Source organism: Phyllopteryx taeniolatus, chromosome 1, assembly GCF_024500385.1.
Source record: "Phyllopteryx taeniolatus isolate TA_2022b chromosome 1, UOR_Ptae_1.2, whole genome shotgun sequence".
Taxonomy (NCBI): domain Eukaryota; kingdom Metazoa; phylum Chordata; class Actinopteri; order Syngnathiformes; family Syngnathidae; genus Phyllopteryx; species Phyllopteryx taeniolatus.
The window spans coordinates 31,501,009-31,528,901 of NC_084502.1; the positions used below are offsets into that span (position 1 = coordinate 31,501,009).

The 27,893-nt window shown below is 43.2% G+C and overlaps 1 protein-coding gene across 5 annotated transcripts in view; it reads left to right on the top strand.

Annotated features, from left to right (window-relative positions):
- LOC133485383 (collagen alpha-1(XIV) chain) overlaps positions 1-27,893 on the top strand; it is a 49,318-nt gene that overhangs the window by 14,390 nt on the left and 7,035 nt on the right. For all 5 annotated transcript variants that reach the window (XR_009790685.1, XR_009790686.1, XM_061788975.1 and 2 more), the window contains 23 exons: positions 1,193-1,312; positions 1,398-1,562; positions 2,441-2,599; positions 2,941-3,113; positions 6,816-6,945; positions 8,582-8,727; positions 12,910-13,039; positions 13,309-13,448; positions 15,064-15,190; positions 15,268-15,407; positions 15,835-15,967; positions 18,370-18,515; positions 18,587-18,716; positions 19,550-19,666; positions 19,760-19,906; positions 20,548-20,604; positions 23,080-23,118; positions 23,225-23,363; positions 23,732-23,874; positions 26,973-27,082; positions 27,318-27,476; positions 27,570-27,647; positions 27,799-27,885. Coding sequence is in view for 3 of the 5 variants with exons in the window: in XM_061788975.1 (XP_061644959.1) it covers positions 1,193-1,312; positions 1,398-1,562; positions 2,441-2,599; positions 2,941-3,113; positions 6,816-6,945; positions 8,582-8,727; positions 12,910-13,039; positions 13,309-13,448; positions 15,064-15,190; positions 15,268-15,407; positions 15,835-15,967; positions 18,370-18,515; positions 18,587-18,716; positions 19,550-19,666; positions 19,760-19,906; positions 20,548-20,604; positions 23,080-23,118; positions 23,225-23,363; positions 23,732-23,874; positions 26,973-27,082; positions 27,318-27,476; positions 27,570-27,647; positions 27,799-27,885 (2,915 nt within the window). In the remaining 2 variants the exon portion in view is untranslated. The remainder of the gene's footprint in view (positions 1-1,192; positions 1,313-1,397; positions 1,563-2,440; positions 2,600-2,940; positions 3,114-6,815; positions 6,946-8,581; positions 8,728-12,909; positions 13,040-13,308; positions 13,449-15,063; positions 15,191-15,267; positions 15,408-15,834; positions 15,968-18,369; positions 18,516-18,586; positions 18,717-19,549; positions 19,667-19,759; positions 19,907-20,547; positions 20,605-23,079; positions 23,119-23,224; positions 23,364-23,731; positions 23,875-26,972; positions 27,083-27,317; positions 27,477-27,569; positions 27,648-27,798; positions 27,886-27,893) is intronic.

A 27,893-nucleotide genomic window follows, 5' to 3' on the forward strand; every position in this document is an offset into this window, starting at 1 on the left:
ACAGGTGTCAAACTCAAGGCCCCGGGGCCAGCTCCGGCCCGTGTCGTCATTTAATTTGGCCCGCGAAAGTAAATCATGCTCCTCGACTTCGTTTCTTGCTAAAAAAAAAAAAAAAAAATTGAAAAATGTCTTCACCTCTAATAATGTTGGGAATTGGAAGCCTTTCTTGTTACCTGTCCCCCTTTGAAAATAAAATCAATAATAGTTCAACAGTTTTCAGTCGTTTTTGATTGTAAAACAAGTTACTCATCAATTTGTTCTGTATTTTTAATACAGTAACATGAGGCGATTATACATTTATATGGTTTTAGTCATAATCGCGCTCTGAGGGAAACCACAACTACAACGTGCCCCGTGACAAAAATTAGTTTGACACACCTGTGCTAGACTATACAGTGAACCCTGCATATCCACGGTTTAGCACCCACAGTTTTACCTATTCGCAGATTTTGTATTTTTTTTTTCTCAACATTTAAAAAAAAATTATTTTGCTCGACTTTTGAGGGAGTGTTGTGGGGAACCAGCCTGTTTTTCATGGAAAACTCTTATTGGCAGTATATCCTCGCTTATTCAAGAATCGCTGGTATTCTTAATTTCAATATGGAAAACTGCTTTGCCCTGATTGGTCCTTGGCGATGTCACGATGTCTTGTGGTGGCGGAGCGTTCATATCGATGTTGCGTTTGGATCCTTCTTACCATCATTGTAAGGCAGAATTTACAAAGCGTTGGATTGTTGGCCCACTCATCGGGAACGTGAGCTCCCATTCACTTAAATGTAACTGGTGCGTGACATTCATCGGTCATGCTTTCCAATTTCATCCACAGTTACATTATGAATTAAAAATATAGTTAAGTATTGTATTGTGGTAAAACACAACGTGTACTTTATGGACTATTTGTATGGCTTGGCGGCGGCTGAGACTCTTTTAAAATGTGGAAAGGCTGTGTAGCCGTTCAGCTGAGTTGAGTGGGTGGGTACCAACCACGAAGTGGATAGGCACTTGAATATTAACTGACAAACCTACGTCACACCGACGGCAATTTCAAATCCACATGTTTTGTAAGCCTTATTACGCTCTGCATTCAAATGACAAACCGTATAGATGTCAAACTTAAACCATGTCACAGGTTCTTTTTGACCTATGACAAGGCCTTTATGAAGAAAACGTTGGTGGTGTGTTCCTCTTTCAGGCCTTAGCCAATATAGTGGAGACCCGCGAACAGAGTGGCAGCTGAACAACTTCACCACCAAAGACCAATTGGTAGAGGCAGTAAGGAATTTCAGATATAAGGGAGGAAACACTTTCACAGGTAATATCTGGCAGGAACTCTACCTATGATGCTATATTGGTGTCTTGTTCAGAAGTAATTTTTGACTTGATGCATTCATCTCTAGGCCAAGCGCTGCTCCACGTCATGGAGGAGAACATGAGGGCCAAAGCGGGCGCACGGTCAGACACACCCTTCTTCCTTGTGCTCTTGACTGATGGTAAATCGCAGGATGACGCCATTGCGGCGGCAAACCGACTGAAGAATGTGGGTGTGGAAATTATCACTGTAGGTGAGACTGGAATGGCCTGAGCTGGCGTGGTATGACTTGGATGCAAAACATGCTGTATGCAGAATTTTGCATTGAACTGACTTGTTTACATTTTTGTGGTAAACGGGTTGTGGAGTCCCTGAGTGTGTTCCACTCTGCTCATGATTGATAAGTTAATTCCACAAAGCGTAAAATGATATCCAAGCATCGCAGTGATGTTTTACATTAAAATCAGTGTAATTCATTAGCTAACTGCAAAGTTTATCCACCCAATTTTTCACCCTAGGAACACCAGACCTCCCTTTTCCTTGACATATCCACATTTAAGGACCTATTATAAGCATCCAGCCAGGATTTATCATTATTTTTATACCTCAGTTGGCATGTATTATTTTGCTGTATTGTGGCTAATGTTTCTGTTTTTTTTTTGTCGTGCATTTCTGAGAGATCGGACCCTACTGTCATTGGTCAGCTTTTTAGTCAATGTTCATACAATCATCGGGCAGTCTCCATATCAATCCTTGTTTGTGGCATTGGTGACACTTTACATTGATATTTTAACAAAGAAAGTACATTTTTGGTCCATGATGAGCTCTCAAGTACTCTGATACTCAACAGCGAACTACATGTGAATGTTCCAGATAAAACTGAACAGATTTTTTTTAAAATTCTGTTGAAAATAAAAAAATCTGTGCATCAGTCAAACAATCGGAAATCCAAGAAATTCAACCAGTGGAATATAAAATGTTTTAATTTAATATATCACATACATACACCAGCAATATCAGTCAGAGCAGGCTTATTTGGAACCATTAACTTTATTAAGCATTAGTTGGTATACAAATTCCGATTCCAGATTAGGGCTTAAATATCTAATTATATTTTTATTCTGCATTTAGGTGTTAAAAATGCCGATGAAGCCGAGTTGAGGCAAGTGGCTTCAGAGCCGGTGGATGTGAATGTGTACAATGTCAACGACTTCCCACTGCTCAGCAAACTGGTGGCCCGACTAGTCCACATCCTGTGCGGGAGGATAGAGGACCGTGGAATCATAAAGCGTAATGTAGCACAAGTCTTTTACACCACCTATTTAGCCACAGCAACAACTCTCTGTTTGGGTGAAGGTCTGTCAAGGTACATTAAAAGACCACTGTGTAATTGTTTTTGATCTGCATGTTTGACTGTATCTTGTAGTACTTGCACTTCTGTGCATGCCCATTAACCTGCTTTTGGAATCTTAAAGGAAAATAAAGTACACCAAATTTGGGTCAGACAAACTTTTAATTTTAAATATTAAATGTAAGATAATGCATATTGCAAATGTGGGTTACTGTAACCCATCGTTCACCATTCATATATTTGCTTTATTTTTTCTACACCATCACATGCTGTTTTCTAGAAAGTGAACCAGAGCCCACAGTAGACCCGACCCTCTCTTACCCGAGTCCCACTGACCTCCGGTTCTCCAACCTGGGTTCCAGAGAGGTGATGCTACACTGGACCAACCCAGCTAAGCCAGTCCAGCAATACAGGGTGGTCTACCACAGTGCTGAGGGTTCAAGTCCTCAGGAGGTCAGAGACTTTAACATTACTTCGTGTGTCTTTGTAGCAATGACCCAGTGTGTTGTGCTTTATTTTACATAGCATCATGTTTAACCTTCTTTAGTAGGGCTGAGGTGATTTCATACAAATTGACACAAGGGAAAGGGACTTTTTAAGTAGTAGCTATCCATCCATCCATCCATTTTCTTCCGCTTAGCCAAGATCAGGTTGCGGGGGCAGTAGCTTTACCAGGGAAGGCTAGACTTCCCTCTCCCCAGCCACTTCATCCAGCTCTTCTGGGGGAATCCCAAGGTATTCCCAGGCCAGCCGGGAGACATAGTCTCTCCAGCGTGTCCTGGGTCGTCCACTGTGTCTCCTCCCGGTGGGACACCTCACCAGGGAGGCATCCTAATCAGATGCCCAAGCCACCTCTATCTGGCTCCTCTCAATGCGGAGGACCAGCGGCTCAACTCTGAGAGCTTCGCCTTTCAGCTTAGCTCCATCGTCACCATAACGGACGGATACAAAGTCCGCATCACTACAGACGCTGCACCGACCTGCCTGTTGATCTCCCCTTCCATTCTTCCCTCACTTGTGAACAAGACCCCAAGATACTTGAACTCCTCCACTTGGGGCAGGATCTCATCCCTGACCTAGAGAGGGCACTTCACCCTTTTCCAACTGAGGACCATGGTCTCAGATTTGGAGGTGCTGATTTTCATCCCAATCGCTTCACACTCTGCTGCAAACCGCTCCAGTAAGAGTTGGAGATCACTGCTTGATGAAGCCAACAGAACCACATCATCTGCAAAAAGCAGAGATGCAATACTGAGGCCACCAAACCGGAACCCCTGTAAACCTTGGCTGCCCCTAGAAATTCCGTCCATAAAAGTTATGAACAGAATCTGTGACAAAGGGCAGCCTTGGCGTAGTCCAACTCTCACAGGAAACGAATCCGACTTACTGCCGGCAATGCGGACCAAACTCTAACACTGGTCGTACGGGGCCCGGACACCCCGTATCATTGAGTTCGGTATCCCATACTCCCGAAGCACCCCCCACAGGACTCCCGAAGGGACACGGTAGAACGCCTTCTCCAAGTCCACAAAACACATGTAGACTGGTTGGGACCTTACCAGGGAGGCTGAGGAGTGTGATCCCCCTGTAGTTGGAACACACCTTCCTCCCAGTCCACCACCCCTGTCTGCCAATCCAGAGGCAATGTCCCCGATGTCCACGCGATGTTGCAGAGGGATGTCAACCAGGACAGCCCTACAACATCCAGAGCCTTTAGGAACTCTGCGCAAATCTCATCCACCCCCGGGGCCTTCCCACCAAGGAGCTTTTTAACCACCTCTGTGACCTCAACCCCAGAGATAGGAGAGTGCGCCTCAGCGATCCCCGACTATGCTTCCTCATGGGGAGGCGTGTCGGTGGAATTCAGGAGGTCTTCGAAGTATTCTCCCCACCAACTCACAACATCTCGAGTGGAGGTCAGCAGTGCCCCTTCCCCACTATACACAGTGTTGATGGTGCACTGCGTCCCCCTCCTGAGACGCCTAGATGGTAGACCAGAATTTCCTTGAAGCCGTCTGGAAGTCTTTCTCCATGGCCTCACCGACCTCACAGCTGCCTCAGGAGTCCCACAACCCAAAAAGGTCTCCTTAGGACTCCTTCTTCAGCTTGACGGCATGCCTCACTGCTGGTGTCCACCAACGGGTTTTGGGGTTGCCGCCACGACAGGCACCGACAACCTTACGGCCACAGCTCTGGTCGGCCGCCTCGGCAATGGAGGTGCAGAATATGGTCCACTCAGAGTCAATGTCCCCTGCCTCCTCCGGAACGTGGGTGTAGTTCTGCGGGAGGTGGGAGTTGAAACTCCTTCTGACAGGGGATTCTGCCAGACGTTCCCAGGAGACCCTCACAATACGTTTGGGCCTGCCAGGTTGGACCGGCATCTTATGCTTGAACATGATGTTCGTTATGGACAATCCATGATTAGCACAGAAGTCCAATAACAGTACATCGCTCCGGTTCTGACGGGGGGCGTTACTCCTCATCATGCCCTTTCACGTCAATGGACTCCAAAAAGGGTGGGTACTCTGAACTGCTGTTGTTTGCAGTCAGGAACGGGTCTTGACTGCAAACAACAGTCAGGACCCGTCCCCCCATCCGAAGGCAGAGAGAGACTACCCTCTCGCCCACCGGGGTGAACCCCAATGTACAGGCGGCGAGCCGAAAGGCAATAAGTATACCCACACCTGCTCGGTGTCTCTCACCATGGGCAACTCCAGAGTGGAAGAGTGTCCAACCCCTCTTGAGGGAACCGGTACCAGAGCCCAAGCTGTGTGTGGAGGCGAGTTCGGCTATATCTAGTCGGAACTTCTCGACCTCACACACCAGCTTGGGCTCCTTCCCTGTCAGAGAGGTGACGTTCCATGTCCCTAGAGCCAGCTTCTGTAGCCGAGGATCGGATCACCAAGGTCCCTGCCTTTGGCTACTGCCCAGCTCAAACTGTTCCCCGCCCCTATGGCCCCTCCCACAGGTGGTGACCCCATGGGAAGGAGGACCCACATTACCCTTTCGGGGTGTGTCCGGCTGGGCCCCATGGGTGCAGCCCAGGCCACCAGGCGCTGGCCTTCGAGCCCCACCTCCAGGCCTGGCTCCAGAGGGGGGCCCCAGTGACCCACGTATGGGCAGGCAAAACGTTTTCCAGTGTTTTTATACGTCATAGGAGTCTTCTGAGCTGTGCTTTTTCTAGTCCCTCACCTTGGACTCGTTTTCCATGGGTAACCCTGCCAGGAGCATGAAGCCCCAGACAATTTAACTCCTGTGATCATTGGGACACACAAACCCCTCCACCATGATAACGTGATGGCTCAAGGAGCGGAAGTAGTAGCTAAAGTAATTGAAAGTAATTTGAATGGCACACATGATAGTAAAAAGGAGAGTACTGTAGTATGTGTTTCTGTTGCTATGGCTGGATTATTTTATTTAAATGGTAATGAGAATAAATAATATTACAAGCCAAGTACAAGTACATTAAGTTGTGTGGATCCAGTGAAGCAAGGTGTTACCACAACTGTATACGTTTCCACAGAGTGACACTGTATCCTGCAATCAGATAAGATTCTTGACAACCGAGAGATGCGGGATGCTAGAGTCTTGTGACATTTAAAATACTTGTCGGGTGGCAACTCTAGCTATCAACACGAGATGTGAGTGTCGGTTCTTAAACTTCACGCCGCGGCCCTGTCATTACCACACTGCCGCACACATCAGCTTACACGTTTGGCGTCCCGCCCTCTGTTTCAGCTCTGATACTACTTCTGAAGGTGGAATATTACCGGGACGACTTGGGTCCCCCATTCTGTGCCACTCCCATTTATATAAAGCAGCAACCTGGAAAAAGTTGTAAAAAGGCCAGTTTTTACAGGATCTGTAAAAAGAGCTTTAGAATGTGTACAAATCAGGATGATTTGCCCTTGGTGGAAGTCTGCCCTCAACTAAGTGTCATTATAACATAGGTTTAGTTTTAAAGTTTTAAACTTCCAGTAAATAATGTAACCTACAAAGGGGTATATTTTACCTTTTGAAACTTTCTATTGGTTTCATTTTGGCTTTAATAAGAACTCCCTCCATGTCCATGCCAATGTATACATTGTTGTCATGTTTTCAACCATCTTACGGTTGTGCGTCTGGCAGCCTCTAACGTCTCTCTCTGTCTTCAAGGTGGTGTTGGATGGCTCAGAGTCTACTGTGCTGCTCCAAAGCCTCTCCTCTCAGACACTGTATCATGTGTCCATTTTCCCTGTGTATGAACACAGCGTTGGGCTGGCACTCAGGGGAACTGTCACCACAGGTGAGACTAATGCTGCTTCATATCATATTTGACTTGGCTAATGAGTTTTCCATGTATTACTGTCTCAGGTAGTTTGTTTGCTCAGACATTCTGAAAACAAAATAACTAATTATAAATCCATCGACTTCACCGTCTTTGCTTTTGAATATGTGCTTGTCATTTGAATTAGGTTTTTTTTATGTTTGGAAACCTCATGCCATTAGTCAAACTTGAGTTAACAGACTTGTGCCCTATTTTACAAGGTGTTCATAAAGTCTTTTTAAAATTTAACAATTTAATTACAAAAATAAAAACAATTGACATCTGTGGAAATTATTACAAGATTATTACAGATTTTTGGCCTCATTTGATACACTTCCACAGTATATGGCACCATTAGTTCCAAACTGTATAGTGGGGAGTAAATTGTCAAGAGATTTTGTTAACAATTTTGGTAATGCTAAATTTAAATTAACACTCGACAGATTGGCGAGTGTTGAGAATTTTACTGACTTTTGTGTTGGATGGCAGAGAATGGGTGTGTTTTCAAGATTTTGATTTTTTTACAACTGTTTTAACCATTAAATCTAGTATAGCGTAATAGCATAGTAGTGTTAGTTGTAATAATAGTCACATTATTCTTCTTTAGACAAGCGTTTCCCAACCTTTACTGAGCTGAGGTACATATTTTTGTCACAATCGAGTGCACAGAACTTCGAACCCCACAGCAGACCCAACACAAAATCAGGAGCAAATAAACTAGTTCATCTAACCAAGGGTGCACGACAACATCAGCGAAGATATGTACAAAACGAAAAAGTAGGTCAGCAAAAGGCTGACGCAGAAATACAATAACTATAAAACGAAAACACATCGAGGTGGGTAAGCGGAGCACGACGGGAGCTAGAGGCCAAAAGAACTAAGGGGAATAATCCTAGATGACAAATAAATAAATGGAAGTAAAGCAATAACGGAATAAAAATACTCAGCCGAATAGGAGATGCACATAACAAAAAGTTTTCTTAAGTACCCAAGTTTAGAGTACTGAACAGAAGACAAACGTAAGAACAAACAATCTAGTCTACATAAGCATAAATAGCCTACAAACTATGACTAGGAAAACAGGAATTGCTTGCATAGAAAGGAATACGAGGTGAAACTTTGCAGGCAAAACACACAATCAATACAGACGAATGACAAGGCGTAAACAATTTTTCGGTGACGAGCTCCCATCCAGCCGGTGTTGAAGAGCCTAACTAATCATGATGCCAAGCAGGTGTATGCCCGAGGCTCCGTCCAACCCACCAGACCAAGGGACTGAAGAAATACAGCGAGTCAGCAGGCCCGGGGACTCGAAACAGAGTCAAGAACAGAACACAGGATCATGACAAATAAAACTAGGACTTTTATTAAGCATCTACAGGTCATTATTAAGCCTCTACACATTGTTCAATTATGTCCATACTTTATTTATTACCTTGTGTTAATCTACATCAGAGTTCTGTAGAATGATTGTAAAGAATAAAGTAAATTGTGCATTTTATTTTCCAAACAAGGCCAGATGCACAACGTCAGGTCCAAAATAGTATGTTCTTGTATTGTGATGGTACATTTTCCTCATTCTCTATTATCCTGCTCAACTCCAATCCTCCCTCAGTACCACTCTCCATGCCAACCAACCTGGAGGTGACACCTTCCTCTTATAGCACACTGCGCGTGAGCTGGGCTACGGCACCGGGGGCTACCGAGTACCTGATCCTCTACTCGGCACTCAACGACGGAGAGCCCGATGACGCCAAGGAGGTGAGAACCGGACCTCACTGTATTAAAATGTCAGTAAGAGGTAAATAAGAACAGTCCTGCAATAATGACCAGTCCAGTAAAGACTTTGGACGTTCCGCCGCCATGTGCTTTACCGAGACTTGGCTTTGTGAGGCTGTACCCGATGGCGCGTCATGCTTCCGGGCTTTCATCTTCACTGAGCAGACCGCATCACGGAGTTAACGGGGAAAACAAAAGGCGGCAGGATATGCTTCTATATCAATGAAAAATGGTGTACGGACGTCACGGAGCTCAGCACACACTGCAGCCCGCATTTGTAGTCGCTGTTTTTGAACTGTAAGCCATTCTACTCGCCACGTGAGTTTGCATCATTCATTCTGGCTGGCGTGTACATTCCGCCTCAAGCTAACACGAACGCCGCACTGCTAATGCTCGCCGAATAAGTAAACGAAATTGAAAAAAAAAACACCCAGACTCACCCCTCATTATTCTCGGGGACTTTAACAAAGCTAAACTCAACCACAAACTCCCTAAATACAAGCAGCACATCGACTGTCCTACCATTGAAAATAACATTTTGGACCACTGCTATACTGCGCTGAAAAACGCATACCGTGCCACACCTCGTGCAGCACTGAGCTCGTCTAATCACTGCTTAATTCACTTAATACCAACGTACAGGCAAGAACTTAAATGCGCGAAGCCTACAGTGAAAAAGTGGACCAATGAAGCAAAGCTGGAACTTCAAAGCTGTTTAGACTGCACAGACTGGAGTGTCTTTGAAAATTCAGCTGGCAGCCTGGATGAATATATGGATACTGTCACATCCTATATCAGTTTCTGTGAAGAGGTGTGTGTACCAACAAAGTCATTTCGCACATTCAACACAGGAAGTCGTGGTTCACTGCCAAACTTAAGCAGCTTCGCCAAGCTAAGGAGGATGCATATCAGAGCGGGGACAGGGCCCTGTATAATCGAGCAAGAAACCAGCTGACTAAAGAAATTAACATTGCAAAGAGGAACTATGGAGCAAAGTTGGAAAAACAGTTTAGCGCTAATGACTCTAAATCAGTCTGGCATGCATTCCAATCGCTGACTAATTACAAACGACGATCCCCCCAAGCTTAGAACAATAGCACACTAGCCAACGACTGGAACACCTTCTTCTGCACATTTGAAAAGGACACTTTCACACCCCACACCCACCCAGCCGCACCACCGACCACTATCACACCACCGACTTCTGCGTCAACCATCCGCAAACAGGATGTGAGATGTATCTTCAAACAACAAAAGATTAACAAAGCGTCAGGCCCAGACCATGTGTCCCCATCCTGCCTCAAAGTCTGCGCGGACCAGCTCGCTCCAGTCTTCACACAGATCTTCAATAGATCTCTGGAACTGTGCGAAGTACCATCCTGTTTCAAACGCTCCACCATCATTCCAGTCCCTAAGAAACCTACAATCTCGGATTTACAGCTTCCTGACGGGCAGGACACACCAGGTGAGGCTGGGGGAGGCCACCTCATCCAGACGCAGCATCAGCACTGGGGCGCCCCAAGGTTGTGTCCTCTCTCCGCTGCTCTTCTCTCTCTACATGAACGACTGCACCTCAATGCACCCGGCTGTCAAACTCCTGAAGTTTGCAGATGACACCACTGTCATCGGCCTCATCAAGGACGGTGACGAGTCTGCATATCGACAGGAAGTGGAGCGGCTGGAGCTGTGGTGTGGCCGACACAACCTGGAGCTGAACACGCTCAAGACTGTAGAGATGATTGTGGACTTCAGGAGGCATCCTTCGCCACAGCTGCCCCTCACGCTTTTCAGCTGTCAAGACCTTGAAGTTCCTGGGAATTACAGTCTCTCAGGACCTGAAGTGGGCGATCAACATCAACTCCGTCCTCAAAAAGGCCCAACAGAGGATGTACTTCCTGCGGCTTCTGAGAAAGCACGGCCTGCCACAGGAGCTGCTGAGGCAGTTCTACACAGCGGTCATCGAATCAGTCCTGTGTTCTTCCATTACAGTCTGGTTTGGTCCTGCTACAAAAAAGGACGAACTCCGACTGCAACGGACAATCAAAATTGCTGAAAGAATTGTCGGTACCCCCCTACCCACCCTTGAGTACTTGCACGCTGCCAGAACTAAGACAAGAACGTGCAAAATCCTCTCTGACCCTCCACATCCCGGTCACTGGCTCTTCCAGTTCCTTCCCTCAGGTAGGCGCTACAGATCAATGCAAACTAGGACTAGCAGACATTCCAACAGCTTCTTCCCTCTTGCAATCAACTTCTTAACACCTAACCTACAATTCCATTGCAACATCATGGCAATTTTTTTGACTTGAGTTCATTGTCACATTTCTGTGGGGCCAATTATATATTACTCATGCACTCACTGTAGTAGTCTCGCCACGCTGCACTATTTGCATATCTGTTGTTGACCAATACTGGCCACTCACGCCAGAGTAGCATCTGCTCCATTTGCACACTGACTGAGGAGTATCTGTAATCAACATTGTTCCAGATTATCGCACTACTCGCTTGAAGTCTCGGCGCCCTTTGCACAATGGTCATTGCACCGGACTATTGCTATATTAGTCATTCAAACTGCTCTTAGTGCTAGAGGACTGTATCTTTTTGCACAATTGTCAAAATAAAATTCAAAATGTACCGGCATTACCAGATAACTAACAACCATTTATTCCTCAGTGACTGTTTTTTTGTCAATGTCTTTATGTCTCAAAAGTGTTCTCTGTCAATTGACTGTCTGTTGTCGTACTAGAGTGGAGACAAATTCCTTGTGTATTTTTTGGACATACTTGGCAAATAAAGATGATTCTGATTCTGAGGTGTTGAGGTGAAAAGCATGTTAACTACTCAAGGCTCGAATTAAGCGGTCTCGAATCACATTTCGCAAGTTTAAAATTCACATTTTGCGCCTCAAAAAACATATTGAAAAGCAGAGCAGCGAATCACAGTTTTACTGCGAAGACTGTTGTGGTGAGACAGCGGTTCACATAGTGATCCGACGGAGAGTGGGACGGCTATGCCATAAGCCGCTGTTGGGCTCGTGGAACGTCGGCAGACTGGTGTTGGCTCTGTCTAATACTCCACAGCCTTGCTCCATGTGCAGCGCGTACCACACAACAGACACACTTAAGGGAAAGTTAACTGTTGATTATGTTTGCTAGCCCACAAGCTAACGAGTTTGTCCGTGAATTAACAGCTAACAGCTAAATAGCTCGCAACATCGCGGTGATGTCGTATAAAATGTCAGCACCTCGCTCCGAGTTGTTGTGGGTTTTAGTCCCCAATTAACAGAAAAACGGGAAATGAACTGTTTATTAAGCATAACCTCAGAGTAGGGCTGCACAATATTGGAAAAATATATATATTGCGATTTTTAAAAAATAATTTAAAAAATTAAGACCTGCAATATATATTGCGATGTGAAATAATACAGGATCAGTGTTGAGAAAGTTCATTTTCTCTCTGAACTAGTTAAAAGTTCAGTTCATAGTTTATAATTCAAAATTTTGAACATTTGTTGTAATTGCTGCCTTAATAAGTAAATACTACTGTGGTTATTAATTTTCGTGTGCGGCAAAGTTTGGACAAACGTTGCAAAAACTGACCAGTAACATTGGCGCGAAAGTAAAGATTGTAACAACTGTAACATTTGACAGCAGGTGTCCAGGCTGGTCCACCAATACTATCAATTATGGGTGGGACAAAATATTGATATTGTGGTGTATCATATTATCTATTATGCTGCAATATCTAATCTAATGTCATGCATTTGGGCACTTTATGACAATTTGATTTTTAAAGTAATATCAGTAGTCTCCATGTAGTGTTAACGTCATGTATGGTGATACTGCTGTTATTATTGTGATAATATTGTATTGTGAGTTGCACTGTGATTACCAACCCTACTCTAGACAATTAAAATAGGAGGTCCTGAGTCACTATGGCAACAGCAGTCACCATTCTCCTTTTTACCAGTCTGTGTAAACTCAAAATGATTGCTTTATTTAAAGTTATTTTTGTTACATGCTTTAAACTTTTAAAGATGATCTCTTAATAACTAGAAATACAGTAAATGAAACCAAATGCGGGTTAATTACTGACATACAGGATACTGATGCTTCAGGATTACATATTTTGTCATTGTTGTACATTATTTTAATCCGACTGTAGGAGAAGTTTGGTGCAGAGCTGACAATGTTGGAGCTGTCCAGTTTACTTCCTGCAACGGACTACTCAGTCACACTTTATGCTCTCTATGATGAAGATTCCAGTGATCCGGTCACTGCTATCGCTACAACATGTAAGGCTGCTCTTTCTACTTGTTTTTTATTTTTTATTTTTTTTTACCCCTTCTGCAGTATTAGCCCATATTCCCTTTATTACGTTTCATATACTGTATCTTCAACAAAATTTGAGTGCATAGATTGCTTTGAAATTGAATAGAGGTACATAAGCTTAACATAAGGACATTTCCTGTTGCTTCTCATGTGATAGTCTTCGGTGTGGGACTGATGAAACTAACTGCATCACTTTTGCTGACATCTTCCTCTTCCCTCCTGTTCTGTTTAGTTCCTCTCCCTCCACCTGTGAGCGTGCACTTCCCAGTGGTAACCCACAGTATGCTGAGGGTGAGCTGGGTGCCTGGAGCCGAGGACGTCCCCGGGCACAGAATAACTTACAGCACTAACCATGGCAGTGAAGTCAAGCAGGTAACTTCCTCACAAGCTGTATAATTTTCCTCCTTCAAAGTGGAGATAAGGAGCTTTTGTTTTCTTTTTTCTTTTTTTTGGGCTCTAAGTAGGTAGTGCGCACGTCTGCCTCACAATCAAGAGGCTTCAGATTTGAATTTCAGCTTTGGCCTTCTTGTGTGGAATTTGCATGTTCGCCCTGTGTTTGCATGGGCTTTCTCCGGGTACTCCTGCTTCCTCCCACATCCCCAAAAACATGCATCTTAGGTTCAGTGAAGACTCTTAAGGCTGGATTTACTGTACACTGCAGGTCCAATTGCCTAATTCCGATTTAGTGCCTGTGTCTGATTTTATTTTATTTTTTAAAGGTGCAATATTTTACCAAACCGACTGTTAGTAGTATTTGGGATTTAATATTGTCTCTATGGTGCCTCAGTATACATGTGAAATATTAATTAAAATTGCCAACGCCTTCCTGAGTTCCAGACGTTTTTCTGCCAAGAGGCCTGAAATCAGGTCGTTTGAATTTCTCGAGCTTATCTACGTCACTAGCGAAGATCTCCGCCTACCTCGCCGCTCCAGAGCCAGCTGGCAACATAATAAACACGTGTGCTCTCACAAGTGGGTCTTCCGTATGGAAGTAACCAGTCAGAGGAAAGGGGGCGGTCTTAATCAAATATGGACAAAGCAGATACACAACTAGTTCAAACAAAAGTAGCTGTCAGAGGGGCCTTTTCTGGACACGTATGACAAAACCAAGGTGTTTTTTTTTTTTATGAAATTGACACTTTTATACTAAGTCCATGTTAGAGAGTCACGCTATGGAGGTCTAGCCAAAATATGGGACATTTAGAATCTGTTTTACATCGTACAAGTGACACATATCTGATATAGATGTTTAAATTCACGAAACACATGAAGCAACCCTCATACTGTACTAAGATGCCCAAATTGTAGGTAAACATTGTCAGCATTAACTCCTATCATGGACAACACTGAAGTTAACAATAATAAAAAATATAAATCCTTTCCCTATGTTTTGTTGGCCTGGGGTAACTCTTCCTCCATTGGTTTAAATAAGGGTCACGTCCACATTACTCCATCAGCCGACGCCAGCAATTATTTAGTTTATATAATGATGGACAAACCTGTAATCTATCGTATTTAGGCAATATTTAATTCGTTATGCTTTCACTGTAGTTTAGATTAACAATAATCTATCTTGCATATTCCAATCCATATGTTTACGCCGCTTCGTCAGATATCCGCTAAATCTGATTTTTATCCACATTTGGAAGATGCCTGATTCTGGTCCAAGGATATGTGCTTCCATAGATTTTTGTTTTCTCTTCTCTTTACGATGCCAAGATGCATATCCCAATAGTGGCACTTGGGAGCAAAAGATCTTAATTATGTAAGTCTAGCCTAATTTGTGAATGTGGGTGTGAATGATTGTTTGTCTGTTGTGCCCTGCGATAGACTGGCATCTAGTCCAGGTTCTACCCCAACCACTGCTTTAGGTAGTTTTGTAGAAGTAAATTATCCATGGTTGCCCTGGCAGCAACAAAGGCACTATTACCTTTATTTACAAGCCAGTGTTGCACTGTAGGTAAGTTGTTGTTTTTTTTCTTTCCAGGTAGAGGTCACTGGACAAAGCTCAGTGCTGGTGCAGAGCCTATCCTCTTTGTCCAGGTATCTGGTGTCGGTCAGGTCTCACTACCCACAAGGCCTTTCTGCAGCCCTCACCAGTAACATCACTACATGTAAGACACTTGTAACTTTCACCTGACTTGCAGGTCAGTCTATACAGCAAGTAACATTTATTGTATCCCCCTCGTAGTGAAGGTACCCTCCCCTTCAGACCTGAGGGTGACCAATTTTTCCGGTAGTGAAATCACCGTACGTTGGGAGGCTGCCGCTGACGATGTCATCTCCTACCTCATTAAGTGGATCTCCCTAGGTGGAGGCGACTTGAGACAGGTACAGACGTCTGTACAGATTGGTTAGAGCATTCATATAGACCAGGGGTGTTACTGTTTCCCTCAGAGGGCCGTTATGATTGTGAAACCAGAAAATTCTTTAATCGTCTCATCATATTTACAGACAAAATGTATGAACTAGTTTTGGAATCAGAAATCAAGGGTAATGGGTTTTTCAACTATTATTAATGTTTAGTAACACAAAAATGCTTACAGTATCTCAACATTATCATTTATGATATGACGATTTGAAATTTTGGTACAGATTTTAACAAGAATCATGGAAGTTGACACACATGATTTTGCCTTTGCGAGCCATATAAAATCATGTGGCGGGTCGGATCTGGCCCCCGGGCCTTGAGTTTGACACCGGTGATATAGAGTAACATGCAAAGTAAATTGTGTGTATTCTTTTGTGTGTTGTTAAGCTGAAGGTGAGTGGAGAGAGTGAAGGGGTCATCCTGGAGGGGATGGAGGACGACAAAGAATACCAGATCTCCCTGTCTGCACTGTATGGCGATGGAGCTCAAAGTGAAGCTGTGGCTATACGCTATAGCACACGTGAGTCACATATAGTCCCTACTTGTCACACCTCACAGACAAAACACATTTCCCATCATCTCCATCCACAAGTACAGTGAAAACGCAAACTTTATTGACCCCGTTGTGGGCAATTTGCTTACAGCTTCCAGGTCCCAGTGCACATTCAGCCTGAACAGACAAATGAATAAACAATAAACAACGTCGTACAGGACATGGCAAATCATTTACAGGACCAGTTGTGAGAATTGAATTAATATGAACAATTGAATAAGAACAATACAACACAATAAAACCACATTATATCTTCTTCTTTTCCTTTCGGCTTGTCCCGTTAGGGGTCGCCACAGCGCGTCATCCTTTTCCATGTAAGCCTATCTCCTGCATCCTCCTCTCGAACACCAACTGCCATCATGTCTTCCCTCACGACATCCATCAACCTTCTCTTTGGTCTTCCTCTAGCTCTCTTGCCTGGCAGCTCCATCCTCATCATCCTTCTACCAATATACTCACTCTCTCTCCTCTGGACGTGTCCAAACCATTGAAGTCTGCTCTCTCTAACTTTGTCTCCAAAACATCGAACCTTGGCTGTCCCTCTGATGAGCTCATTTCTAATTTTATCCAACCTGGTCACTCCGAGAGCGAACCTCAACATCTTCATTTCCGCCACCTCCAGCTCTGCTTCCTGTTTTCTCTTCAGTGCCACTGTCTCTAATCCATACATCATGGCTGGCCTCACCACTGTTTTATAAACTTTGCCCTTCATCCTAGCAGAGACTTTTCTGTCACATAACACACCTGACACCTTCCTCCACCCGTTCCAACCTGCTTGGACCCGTTTCTTCACTTCCTGACCACACTCACCATTGCTCTGGACGGTTGACCCCAAGTATTTAAAGTCCTCTACCCTTGCCATCTCTTCTCCCTGTAGCCTCATTCTTCCCCCACCACCCCTCTCATTCATGCACATATATTCTGTTTTACTTCGGCTAATCTTCATTCCTCTTCTTACCAGTGCATGCCTCCATCTTTCTAACTGTTCCTCCAGCTGCTCCCTGCTTTCACTGCAGATCACAATGTCATCTGCAAACATCATGGTCCAATAAATAAAACCACATTATATAAACCATTAAAAAAAGAAGTATAGAACAGTTTGTTCATAGACACATTTTCTGAAAGGGACAGATAACAAAAGACTTGGTTGTTTATTTCTCACTTGATGGGTGGACAGGCACTTCAGAGACCCAAATACAGTGGAACTTATAACATTATGAATTTAGTTCATTCCGTGACCCCATTTGTATCCCGAAACGTTCTTAAATCAAGCTAATTTTTCCCATTGAATTGAATGGAAATGCAATAAATCTGTCCCAGAATTAAATTATGCTTTCCTTTTTTGATCAATGTGGGCTTTAATATAAATATAGTGCAATATAGAAATAAGTGAAAACACACTATTATAAAGAAATAAAACTAAATAAATATAACAGTTTATTACTCACTAATTTTAACTAAAGAGGGGAAATAAGAGAAGGATTATCGCAACTCTTTGGAGAAGAGTCTTCTTCCATAATAACATTTTAAAAAATATATATTTTCAGTTTCTTTTCTAATTCATTGGTTGCACAACAAACTGATCCAGGGAAACCTTTCTTTTTCTTTTCAGGAAAAAAAATCTGAAAGTCACATTGTCATTGACGAGTCATTGCTCTGTTGACCTATTTGCTGCACATTTCTTTTGATCATTTTTGATTGCCTTGCTCAGGCTATCACCAGTCAGCGCTTTCTCATTTTTGTCTGTGCAACGAGAGAAGGGAGTTAACCCCTGCGTTTCCCGACCACGGTCAGGTGACCGTAGCAGGAAAGGTTAATAACACTTTGTATAAAGAAACTAAAATACATTAAAATAAAAAAATAAGATGCTGTACTTACCAGTACTGCTGAGAGTGTGAAAAATGGAGGGCGAAAAAGGCAAAGATACTCCCGCCGCACAAACACGGACAAGCACTATGCACTAGCTAAGCAGAAACACTATGGTGCTGGGACAAAACGGCGGACGAGGCACAGGCGCCGTAAAGTCGAAAGGTCGTAGGTCGAGTGCGTTGTAACTCGAGGACTTCCTGTATTGAGGTGAGGGGACTCTCTTAATTTAGTCAGGCCATATAGCCTCGTCTAATAGCAAAAAGGTATTTGCCTCCATCTTGATAGGCAATTACAAACCTTTTTGCGTGGATGTCAAGTGCTCACAGATTTTTGCTATTCTGGACAGGGCTTGGTCCCTATCCTTTGCGAACAAGCCATTAAAAGTACATTTTCCACAATATGTCCAATTTAAGCCTTGTTGCATCTTTTTGGTCATTAATTCATTGCCAGCTCTACGAGTTAATAACGTTACTACTTGGTATGATGCCTCTTTGCTGCAGTGTCTGGTGGAGGCCCGTCCAGTGTGTCTGTCTCTGAGGAAACACCGGTCAGCATGATGGTCAGCTGGGTTCCCCCCAATGCTCATGTCTTGCAGTATCGTGTCTCTTACAGTGCACTGACAAGAACTGAGAACCAGGACAGCGCTGTAAGTCACACCTCACATCAGTGCTTTCTTTACTTGCACGGTGTACCTGAAAGGTGTGTTGTTGTGTTCAGGTGTTGGTGCCAGGTGGTGAAAAGCACATGGTGCTGGACTCGTTACAGCCAGACACACGATACAGCATCCTGGTCACTGCCGAGTACCGCAACAAAGAAGGAGGCAGTGGTTCTACTCAGGGCAAAACCAGTGAGTCAAACCAGTGAGCAATAGGGTTGATAGGCAGGAGGTTCGGACAGCAAATCACGATTACTGTGATTTTACAGAAAATACGTGATAAAGAAGATTCTTTCTTTCTTTCTTATATCTTATTTCAGTTTTATCCCATCTACAGCTGCCTATGTATCCGTCCATATTACAAATACGTACATTAAGATTACAGGCTTCCAGTCAACGCTGTCATATTTTCTCATGTGACGATGTTTTTAGTAACTTTTCATTATTTTTAATTGTTATACAACTGTAAAAATTTGCGTTGTTAATTTGAAAATGTAAAGAAATTCACCACAGATAAAATATTTTGCTAAGGTGTGTTAAGGACAAACGGTGACACAAGAGGGCAGTGTTGCAGCATGACAAATAGATGATGCTCCATAGAAATTAAAGCAGGTTTTATGTAACTTTTTGTGCATATTATTTTCAAGTTATTATTTTATCTATTGTAGTCGTTTTCAGGCACACATACCTTGTTCAAAAGCATTTTAGTTTTTTAAATCAACACGTATTGTTAAACTACTATAGAATTGTATCTCTTTCATTTGACAGCAAGTTGGTCATATTTGGGACTGAATTATAATGCACGTTATACATTGATGTTTTAGAGCTGGAAAATAGTTCCACTGTCTCTCAAAACTTAAATATAAACACTGAAGCTCTAAGGTTCTCATCTTCCTCACACTTTTCCTTGTCTTTATTTATTTTTTTGCTAAACCTAATGTTGCCATTTGTTTATTGACTATATTGATTCTCTCTCTCTCTCTCTCTCTCTCACACACACACTCTCTCGCTCTCTGTCGCTGCAGCCAGCCTACGAGTAAGCAGTGTGAGTGTTGTGCGATCAGACCACTCCAGTATCTGTGTGTCTTGGAGACCCCTGTCAGTTGTTGATGGCTACCGTATTGTCATTCAGTCTGTCAAAGGTAATTTTTGGTGGAATTGTATTGTTTGGTATCTTATTCTCAAAGTCCATGTAAAAGTCATTCATCCAATTTTCGGATATGTTTTTTTGTCAGACAAAGTGTCAATGGAAGAAAACGTGGACGAGTCCAGCAGCACTCAGTGTTTCAACGGGCTACAGCCTGAGACGCTGTACCGCATCAGTGTACACTCAATTCTTGGATCAGCAGAGGGTGCTGCCGTCTCCATTTTACATCCAACAGGTCTGAGGTGACTTTTGTTTTTTTGACATATAATCATAACAATAGCAGCTGGAGTAGCTGATCTTATAACTTGAATCCTCCGTGTTGATGCTTTGTGAACTGCTCATACAACATCACTATGAAAGGATTACCTCCCGCACAACACACACTAATGAAATGTTCACACAACAGTACTGGGAAATTATTTTCTGAAAACATAACTGAAACGTTCTCACACACACTACTGAAATGTTCTCACATGCACTACTAAATGCTCTCACGCACACCACGGAAACTTGCTCACACGCTGTTGCTTAGGTTAAGCGATTTGCAGTGTGTTGGGCAGATTTTGGTGAGGTGGAATCCCGTTAATCAAGAGCTGTTGTAATGAAGCACGCATTTTAGTTGAAAACCTAAAAGTCTTACCAGTTTTACCAAAATACCCTCCTTTAGAACTGAAATTGTCTCACCCATAATATACTGAAATCCTTTCGCACATTATGCTGAAACACACTCATATTCAGTTGTGCATGTGAGGGCATTTCAGTCGTGTGTGTGAAAGCCTTCGTGAGTTTATTTCAAGACATGATGTTACAACAAAGACAAATATGTTGGACAGTCATATTTGATGATTTAACATTGTTGAGTAATTTGGTTCACAGCTCAAGCCCCAGCTAAAATTCCTGTCAATCCTCGGCTCTACCCTATTCATAACGAAGGTGAGCATATTCTAATTGTTCAAATTGTTCACATGAATGATTATTAATGGTTTAATAAGTGCTTCATGTCCATGGAAAATGTCTGGCATTAAATATAGATAGATTTACAGTACAGTAAAAGTATTGGCCTCCTTATCAAATTGTTACATTTTTGTGTAGTTTCACCACTATAATGTTTACAATCATAAAAAAAACAATATTAGACAAAGATAACCCAAGTACACATAAAATTTTGTTTTTAAATCGTGATTTTATTTATTAAGGAAAAAAAAGTATTCAAAGCTACCTATGTGAAAAAGTAGTGCCCTCCCCCCTTGTTAAATCATAAATTAAATGTGGTTAATCACATTTTTGGGATCATTATCACTGACCAGAACCAAGGCTGATTTCCCCCCAGACCTGTTCAATCAATAAATCACTAAATAGAACATTTCTGACAAAATGAAGTCGGCCAAAAAAGACCTCAAAAAGCTGCAACAACATGTACCAATCCACAGAAATCAAGAGAAAAAAATCAAGTAATTGACATCTGTCAGTCTGGAAAGGGTTACAAAGCCATTCATTATAAAGCTTTAGGATTCCAGCGAACCACAGTGAGAGCCATGACGCTCAAAGGGCGAAAATATGGAACAGTGGTGAAATTTCCCAGGAGTGGTCACCATACAAAAATTACCCCAAGAGCACGACTCATCCACAATGTCACAAAAGAACCCAGGACAGCATCAGAACTTCAGGCCTCCCTTTCCTCAGTTAAATGTCAGAGGACAAAGATGTTAACAAATTTCTTGATAACTCTAGAACCCCTTTACAAACCACAACTGCCATTTTAAAGCTATTATATAGCACAGATGCAGCAGTTAAATTGATAAATATGATTCAGAATGCGCCTTCTGATTTTTGCATCCAGCGCCTTCCGGTTTTCGGCTCTATCCGGCTCTATGACGTAACACTAGCCAAACAGCCTGTTCATTCGGCGTTGTGTGCTATTGTTCCGTGCTGTTGTTCCCGTCCTTGTATATTTGTTGTCGTATGATTTTGCGAAGTCACAATGGTTTATTGTGTGGCATTTGGTTGAACAAATGGTTCAGGCAGTTTTTTTGGCTTTCCAAGTGAAAAAGGAATACGTGAAGGAATCGACGAGAAGAAATGCGGTCAGCTATGGGTGCCTAGCAAGCATTCCAAACTCTGTGATGGTTTTTGAGAAACATTTAGCAGAAAGCATTGGATACACAGGTGTAGTTAGGCAAAGGCTGAAACCTCTTTATCCATCCATCCATTTTCTGAGCCGCTTCTCCTCACTAGGGTCGCGGGCGCGCTGGAGCCTATCCCAGCTGTCATCGGGCAGGAGGCGGGGTACACCCTGAACTGGTTGCCAGCCAATCGCAGGGCACATAGAAACAAACAACCATTCGCACTCACAGTCATGCCTACGGGCAATTTAGAGTCTCCAATTAATGCATGTTTTTGGGATGTGGGAGGAAACCGGAGTGCCCGGAGAAAACCCACGCAGGCACGGGGAGAACATGCAAACTCCACACAGGCGGGGCCGGGGATTGAACCCGGGTCCTCAGAACTGTGAGGCTGACGCTCTAACCAGTCGGCCACCGTGCCGCCTGAAACCTCTTTATGTTAAATATCAAATATTTTTCATACGGCCATCGGGCCCTCAACCACCAGCAAGAGAACTAAATCTCGCAGCCGCCACAGTGCAGCAGTGAAGCGGAGCAGACAAGAGGTGAGGATTTCCTTATATGTCCCTACGACTCTTATGGTTATTATGCACTGGGCAGTAGGGAAAAAAAAGACCCACACAGTACTTTTCAGTACTGTCGTCTGTACTTTTGCCTCTATGACAAGCCAACAGACAGGGCAAAGACTTTCTGTGCGGCGTGTTATAAAGCTACTCAAGCGAGGGGCACACAATATATAGGAATACTGCATACTATGTAAAAGCTTGTGCCGTGTCACTGAAACATATTAGGAATTAGGGTTCAGTGTCTTGCCCAAGGACACTTGAACCGGTGACCCTTCAGTCACTGGACGACCCGCCTACCAACTGAGCCACAGCCACCAAAACATCTCTGCAGAGATGTGAAAAACTTGTTGCCAGTTGGAGAAAACGCGTGATTTCAGTTGTTGCTGCTGAGGTTGGCCCAACCACTTATTAGGTTTAGGGGGCACTTACTTTTTTAGACAGAGGCGGGTACTGTAGCCTTGAATATTTTTTTCCCTTAATAAATAAAATCACTATTTAAAAACTGCATTTATTTTTTACTTGAGTTATCTTTGGCTGATATATACATTAGTTGGATGATCTTAAACATTTAAGTGTGGAAACTAGCCACCAAAAAATATGAATTTGAGAAAGGGGCCAATACTTTTTTACAGCACTGTATGTCTGCAAATGTCTCTACACTGAGATACAGTAGAGAGATGGAATGACAGAAAAAATTAAGTTTCCCTCTTTTGTCACAGTTTGTCCTGAAGTCACCATCAGAAACAGAATTGTTAAAGGTGAGACGTGCTGCCATTTCTATTACAGTAACAAAAACTCCTTTGAGAGAATGTCATCATCTTTACAAAGTCCCACACCCTGCTGTATCACCATGTGCATGTCCAGGCTTTGACATGATGGAAGCGTTTGGCCTCACTCCAAAAGCTCACTCGTCTGTAGATGGGGTCGCCGCAGAACCTTTTGTATTCAACACGCTGCCCGCCTACACTTTGTACAGAGATATCCAACTGACACAAAGCACCAAGTGAGGCACCACAGTCTTCCTCGTCTGTATATCTGCTGTCACTAATACAGTAGAACCCCTAATTTTGAACTCATCTGTTCTGGTATGCTAGCCAACCAACTATTTGTTCGGATTGTCCCCAACAACTTTACACATTTGAACACTGTCACACAAGTATAAAATCAGTTAATCACTCATAAGTAAAACAACTTTAACAACTTTTGATTTGTGTCGCAGTTGTGCCACACAGATCTCGCGAAGTAAACCATTGCAAAACTAAGAGGCAACATAAAAACACTCTCCCTTAACTAAGAAATGACAAGACATAGTTTTGTGTGACTTTGACAGAATAAATGCTCCCTGTTCATTCAGGCGCTCTCTTCCCCCAGGTTCATCCACCCTGTAGGCTTCTCTCCCGAGCATACCATCAGCATCACCTTCCGCCTGCTGCAGGAAACTCCCAAAGAGCCCTTCGCCCTCTGGCAGCTCACTGATAATGACTTCCAGCCCAAGATGGGAGTAGTGCTGGACCGTGAGTTGTTCATGTTCTCGCTCCTATTTGTAGTCATTAGATCATCCACATTATTTACATTGCTGTACATAATGTCTAGGACCACCACTAGCTTTGTTCTTTTAAAGGTCATCTGACAAAGATGTTATGGGGTCAGATAAATTCATATTTGCATTGTTTATATGTTATGTAATACATGCATGTAACTTCCAGCAAGTTTTCAACCACAGTTTAGCTAAAAATTAGGTTTTTATGATGCATATTGAGCTCTCCCCGAACATACCCAAAGCTCAAGACACCGGGCTGTGGTTACTCTATCCACCGCAAGGGCTACCAGAAGTGACGTTGCAATTGACAAACACAGCGCGCGACACACTATACGCAATGGCGAGCAATGTGAGGAGGAGGAGGAGGATTTCGATGTACAGGAGCACCCAACTTAACTTGGCATCGTCAAACCGTACGTTTGAGCCAATCAGGAGGTCGGAATGGCGACGACGACGAGCAGCCAAGTAGCAGTTCAAAAGAAAAAGAGAGTGGCCACTGGCTCGATGTGACGGTATGTCAAAAGCATGTCTTTTTACACCCCAGGGGTGCCAATATTTTTGAGCACGAGTATACATATTATATATTCATATATGTTTCAATGACACGGCACAAGCTTTTACATAATATGCAGTAGTCCTATATATTGTGTGCCCCTCGCTCGAGTAGCGTTCTAACACGCTGCACAGAAAGTCTTTGCTGTGTGTCTGTTGGCTTGTCGTATAGGCAAAAGTACTGCGAGGGTCTTTTTTTTCCTACTCTCCATTGCATCATAACCATAATAGAGTTGTAGGTATACAGTTGGTGCGGAAAGTTTTCAGACCCCCTTAAATTGTTCCATCTGTTATATTGCAGCCATTTGTTAAAATCATTTAATTTCATTTTTTCCTCATTAATGTACACACAGCACCCCATATTGACAGAAAAAAATGTAATTGTTGAAATTTTTGCTGATTTATCACACAGCCATAAGTATTCAGACCCTTTGCTGTGACACTCATATTTAAATTGGGTGCTGTCCATTTCTTCTGATCGTCCTTAAAATGGTCTACATCTTCATTGGAGTCCAGCTGTGTTTAATTATACTGATTGGACTTGATTAGGAAAGCCACACACCTGTCTATATAAGACCTTACAGCTCACAGTGCATGTCAGAGCAAATGAGAATCATGAGGTCAAAGGATCTGCCTGAAAAGCTCAGAGACAGAATTGTGGCGAGGCACAGATCTGGCCAAGGTTACAAAAAAATCTCTGCTGCACTTAAAGTTCCTAAGAGCACAGTGGCCTCCATAATCCTTAAATGGAAGACGTTTGGGACGATCAGAACCCTTCCTAGAGCTGGCCGTCCAGCCAAACTGAGCAATCGCGGGAGAAGAACCTTGGTGAGAGAGGTAAAGAAGAACCCAAAGATCACTGTGGCTTAACTCCAGAGATGCAGTCGGGAGATGGGAGAAAGTTCTAGAAATTCAACCATCTCTGCAGCCCTCCACCAGTCGGGGCTTTATGGCAGAGTGCCCCGACGGAAGCCTCTCCTCAGTGCAATACACAAGAAAGCCTGCATGGAGTTTGCTTAAAAAAACACCTGAATGACTCCTAGATGGTGAGAAATAAATAAATAAATTGTTGGCCTTAATCCTAAGTGGGATGTGTGGAGAAAACCAGGCACTGCTCACCTGTCCAATACAGTGCCAACAGTGAAGCATGGTGGTGGCAGCTTCATGCTGTGGGAGTGTTTTTGCACCGTGACGGCTGCAAGATTTAGTTCTCTTGCTGGCGGTTGAGTTCTCTTGCTGGCGGTTGAGGTACCGATGGCCGTAGGAAAAATAGTTGGCAACGCAGCTGGTTTCAGCCTGTATCCAGTGCTTTCTGCAAAGTCTTTCTCAAAACACGCCGGTTTGAAGTGATCAGCACAGTTTGGAATTCTTGCTAGGCACCCATACATGACCAGGTTTCTTCCCCTGTCGAGTGACTATCCCTATCCACTGGTCACGTATTCCTTTTTCACTTGGAAAGCCAATAAAAACTTGCCACTGCCTGAACCATTGGTACAACCAAATGCCACACAATAAACAATCGTGACATCGCTAAATCAAACAACAACAAATATACAAGGACGGGAACAATAGCACACAACGGCGAATGAACAGGCTGTTTGGCTCGTGTGACGTCACTGCGCCGGAAAGAGACGAAAACCGGAACGCGCTAGATGCAAAAAACAGAATGCGCATTCTGCATCATATTTATCGATTTAACTGCTGTATAGCTGCTATATAATCACTTCGAAGTGGCAGATGTGGTTTGTAAAGGGGTCCTTGAGTTACCAGAAACATTTTTAAATCTTTGTCATCTGACCTTTTAATAACAGTTTTCTAGCAGTCACTTTGACCGAATGGTAAATAGCAGGACACTTACAGGCTATAGCAATGACAATTATAAGGGTTTAATTTTAATGAGTTGCTCTGAGAGAAGCAGCTTTACATGTAAGGTAGCTTTATTTGTTTTGGGAAGGCTTCTGAGATGCATTTCATTACATCGTAAACAAATGAAACTATGTACAGCAGCTGCTTTACAAAGTAATAAATAAATAACACCTAAGACAAAGAAGTTCAAACACTGTAAAACCCGAAGGTAGGTAAATATAAATTAAAAGACACAAATGTGAGTCATGAAAGGAGCAATAAAATCAATAGTAAAAAAATACTTCAGCTTTCTTCCACATTTAAAAACATGCACGTGTTAGGTTACTTGAAGTCTGTAATGTAATGGTATTGTCGATTGACTGTGGTTGAGATTGACTGGTGAGCAGTCCAGATGAGACTCCAGCTCACCCTTGACCCTGAACACAATAAGCAGTCGCACATGGATGGAAGATCAAGATAGCATTGTAATGTCCACTAATCTAAAATTGACATGTTGTACAGTACTGTATTTATTTTAATATACAAATAACAAATTTTGACTAGAGACTCCAGTATGCAAGAAGATATCCCAACATCCTGTCTGACATCATCTTTGGAATAAGTGACTGTTTCATATTTTCAAGCTATGGTGGTATTTTGCCCTTTTAAAACTAGCCTCCACCAAGCAGCTGGTGTACTTAAGTCTGGATTACAGAGGAGAAGTGCAAGAGTTGACCTTTGACCAGCCACAGGTCCATAGGCTGTTCTATGGTAGTTTTCACAAGGTGAGTGAATACAACTCAAAATGTATTCAAATGTTTGGGGGTCTGATGTAATTACGTTAAATGGTCTTTCCTATTGAAATTTGGTTTTATTGGCCACTGTAGTTTTATAACTCAAAATCAGTAGGCGAAAGGTTGCTGATTACACCACAATGTTGAGTTGGTTTTAACAAATATTGACAAGGCATTAAAAAGGTATTAAAACTAACTTAAGCATTTCTTCTTCTGTGATTGGCAGGTGCATCTGTCTGTCAGCCAGGTGGGCGTCTCCTTGTCTGTGGATTGCCAGCGTGTGGGTGACAGGCCCGCACGCCCTCTCGGCACACTGCCGACTGACGGCTTTGAGATTCTGGGGAAACTGGCGAGGACCAGAGGACCTAAAAGTGGCTCTGCTGCGGTACTTCGACTTTTTCACGGAGTTTATTCCAGACACAACCCATGAATAAATACATTCCCCTGAATGGATATGGGCTGTGTGCTTTGTCTCCAGTTCCAGTTGCAGTCGTTTGAGATAGTGTGTAACACAACGTGGGCAGCAGAGGACGCCTGCTGCGACCTGCCTGCATTGGTCAGTCATCCCTCTTTATTTGCACCGAGATAAAACTCATTGCTGAGGTTAACTGTGATTTAAACCACCTAGCAGTCCAGTTCAATTCACATCGATATACAGTATGTCGTTTGGAGTCCTGATGTGCCTGATCAATGTCTGTTTGCCTCAGAGAGACGAGGAAAGTTGTCCTCCTCTGGCCTACTCGTGTACCTGCTCCTCCGACGTACCAGGAGCTGCTGGTTCCCCCGGTCCTGTGGTATGTCT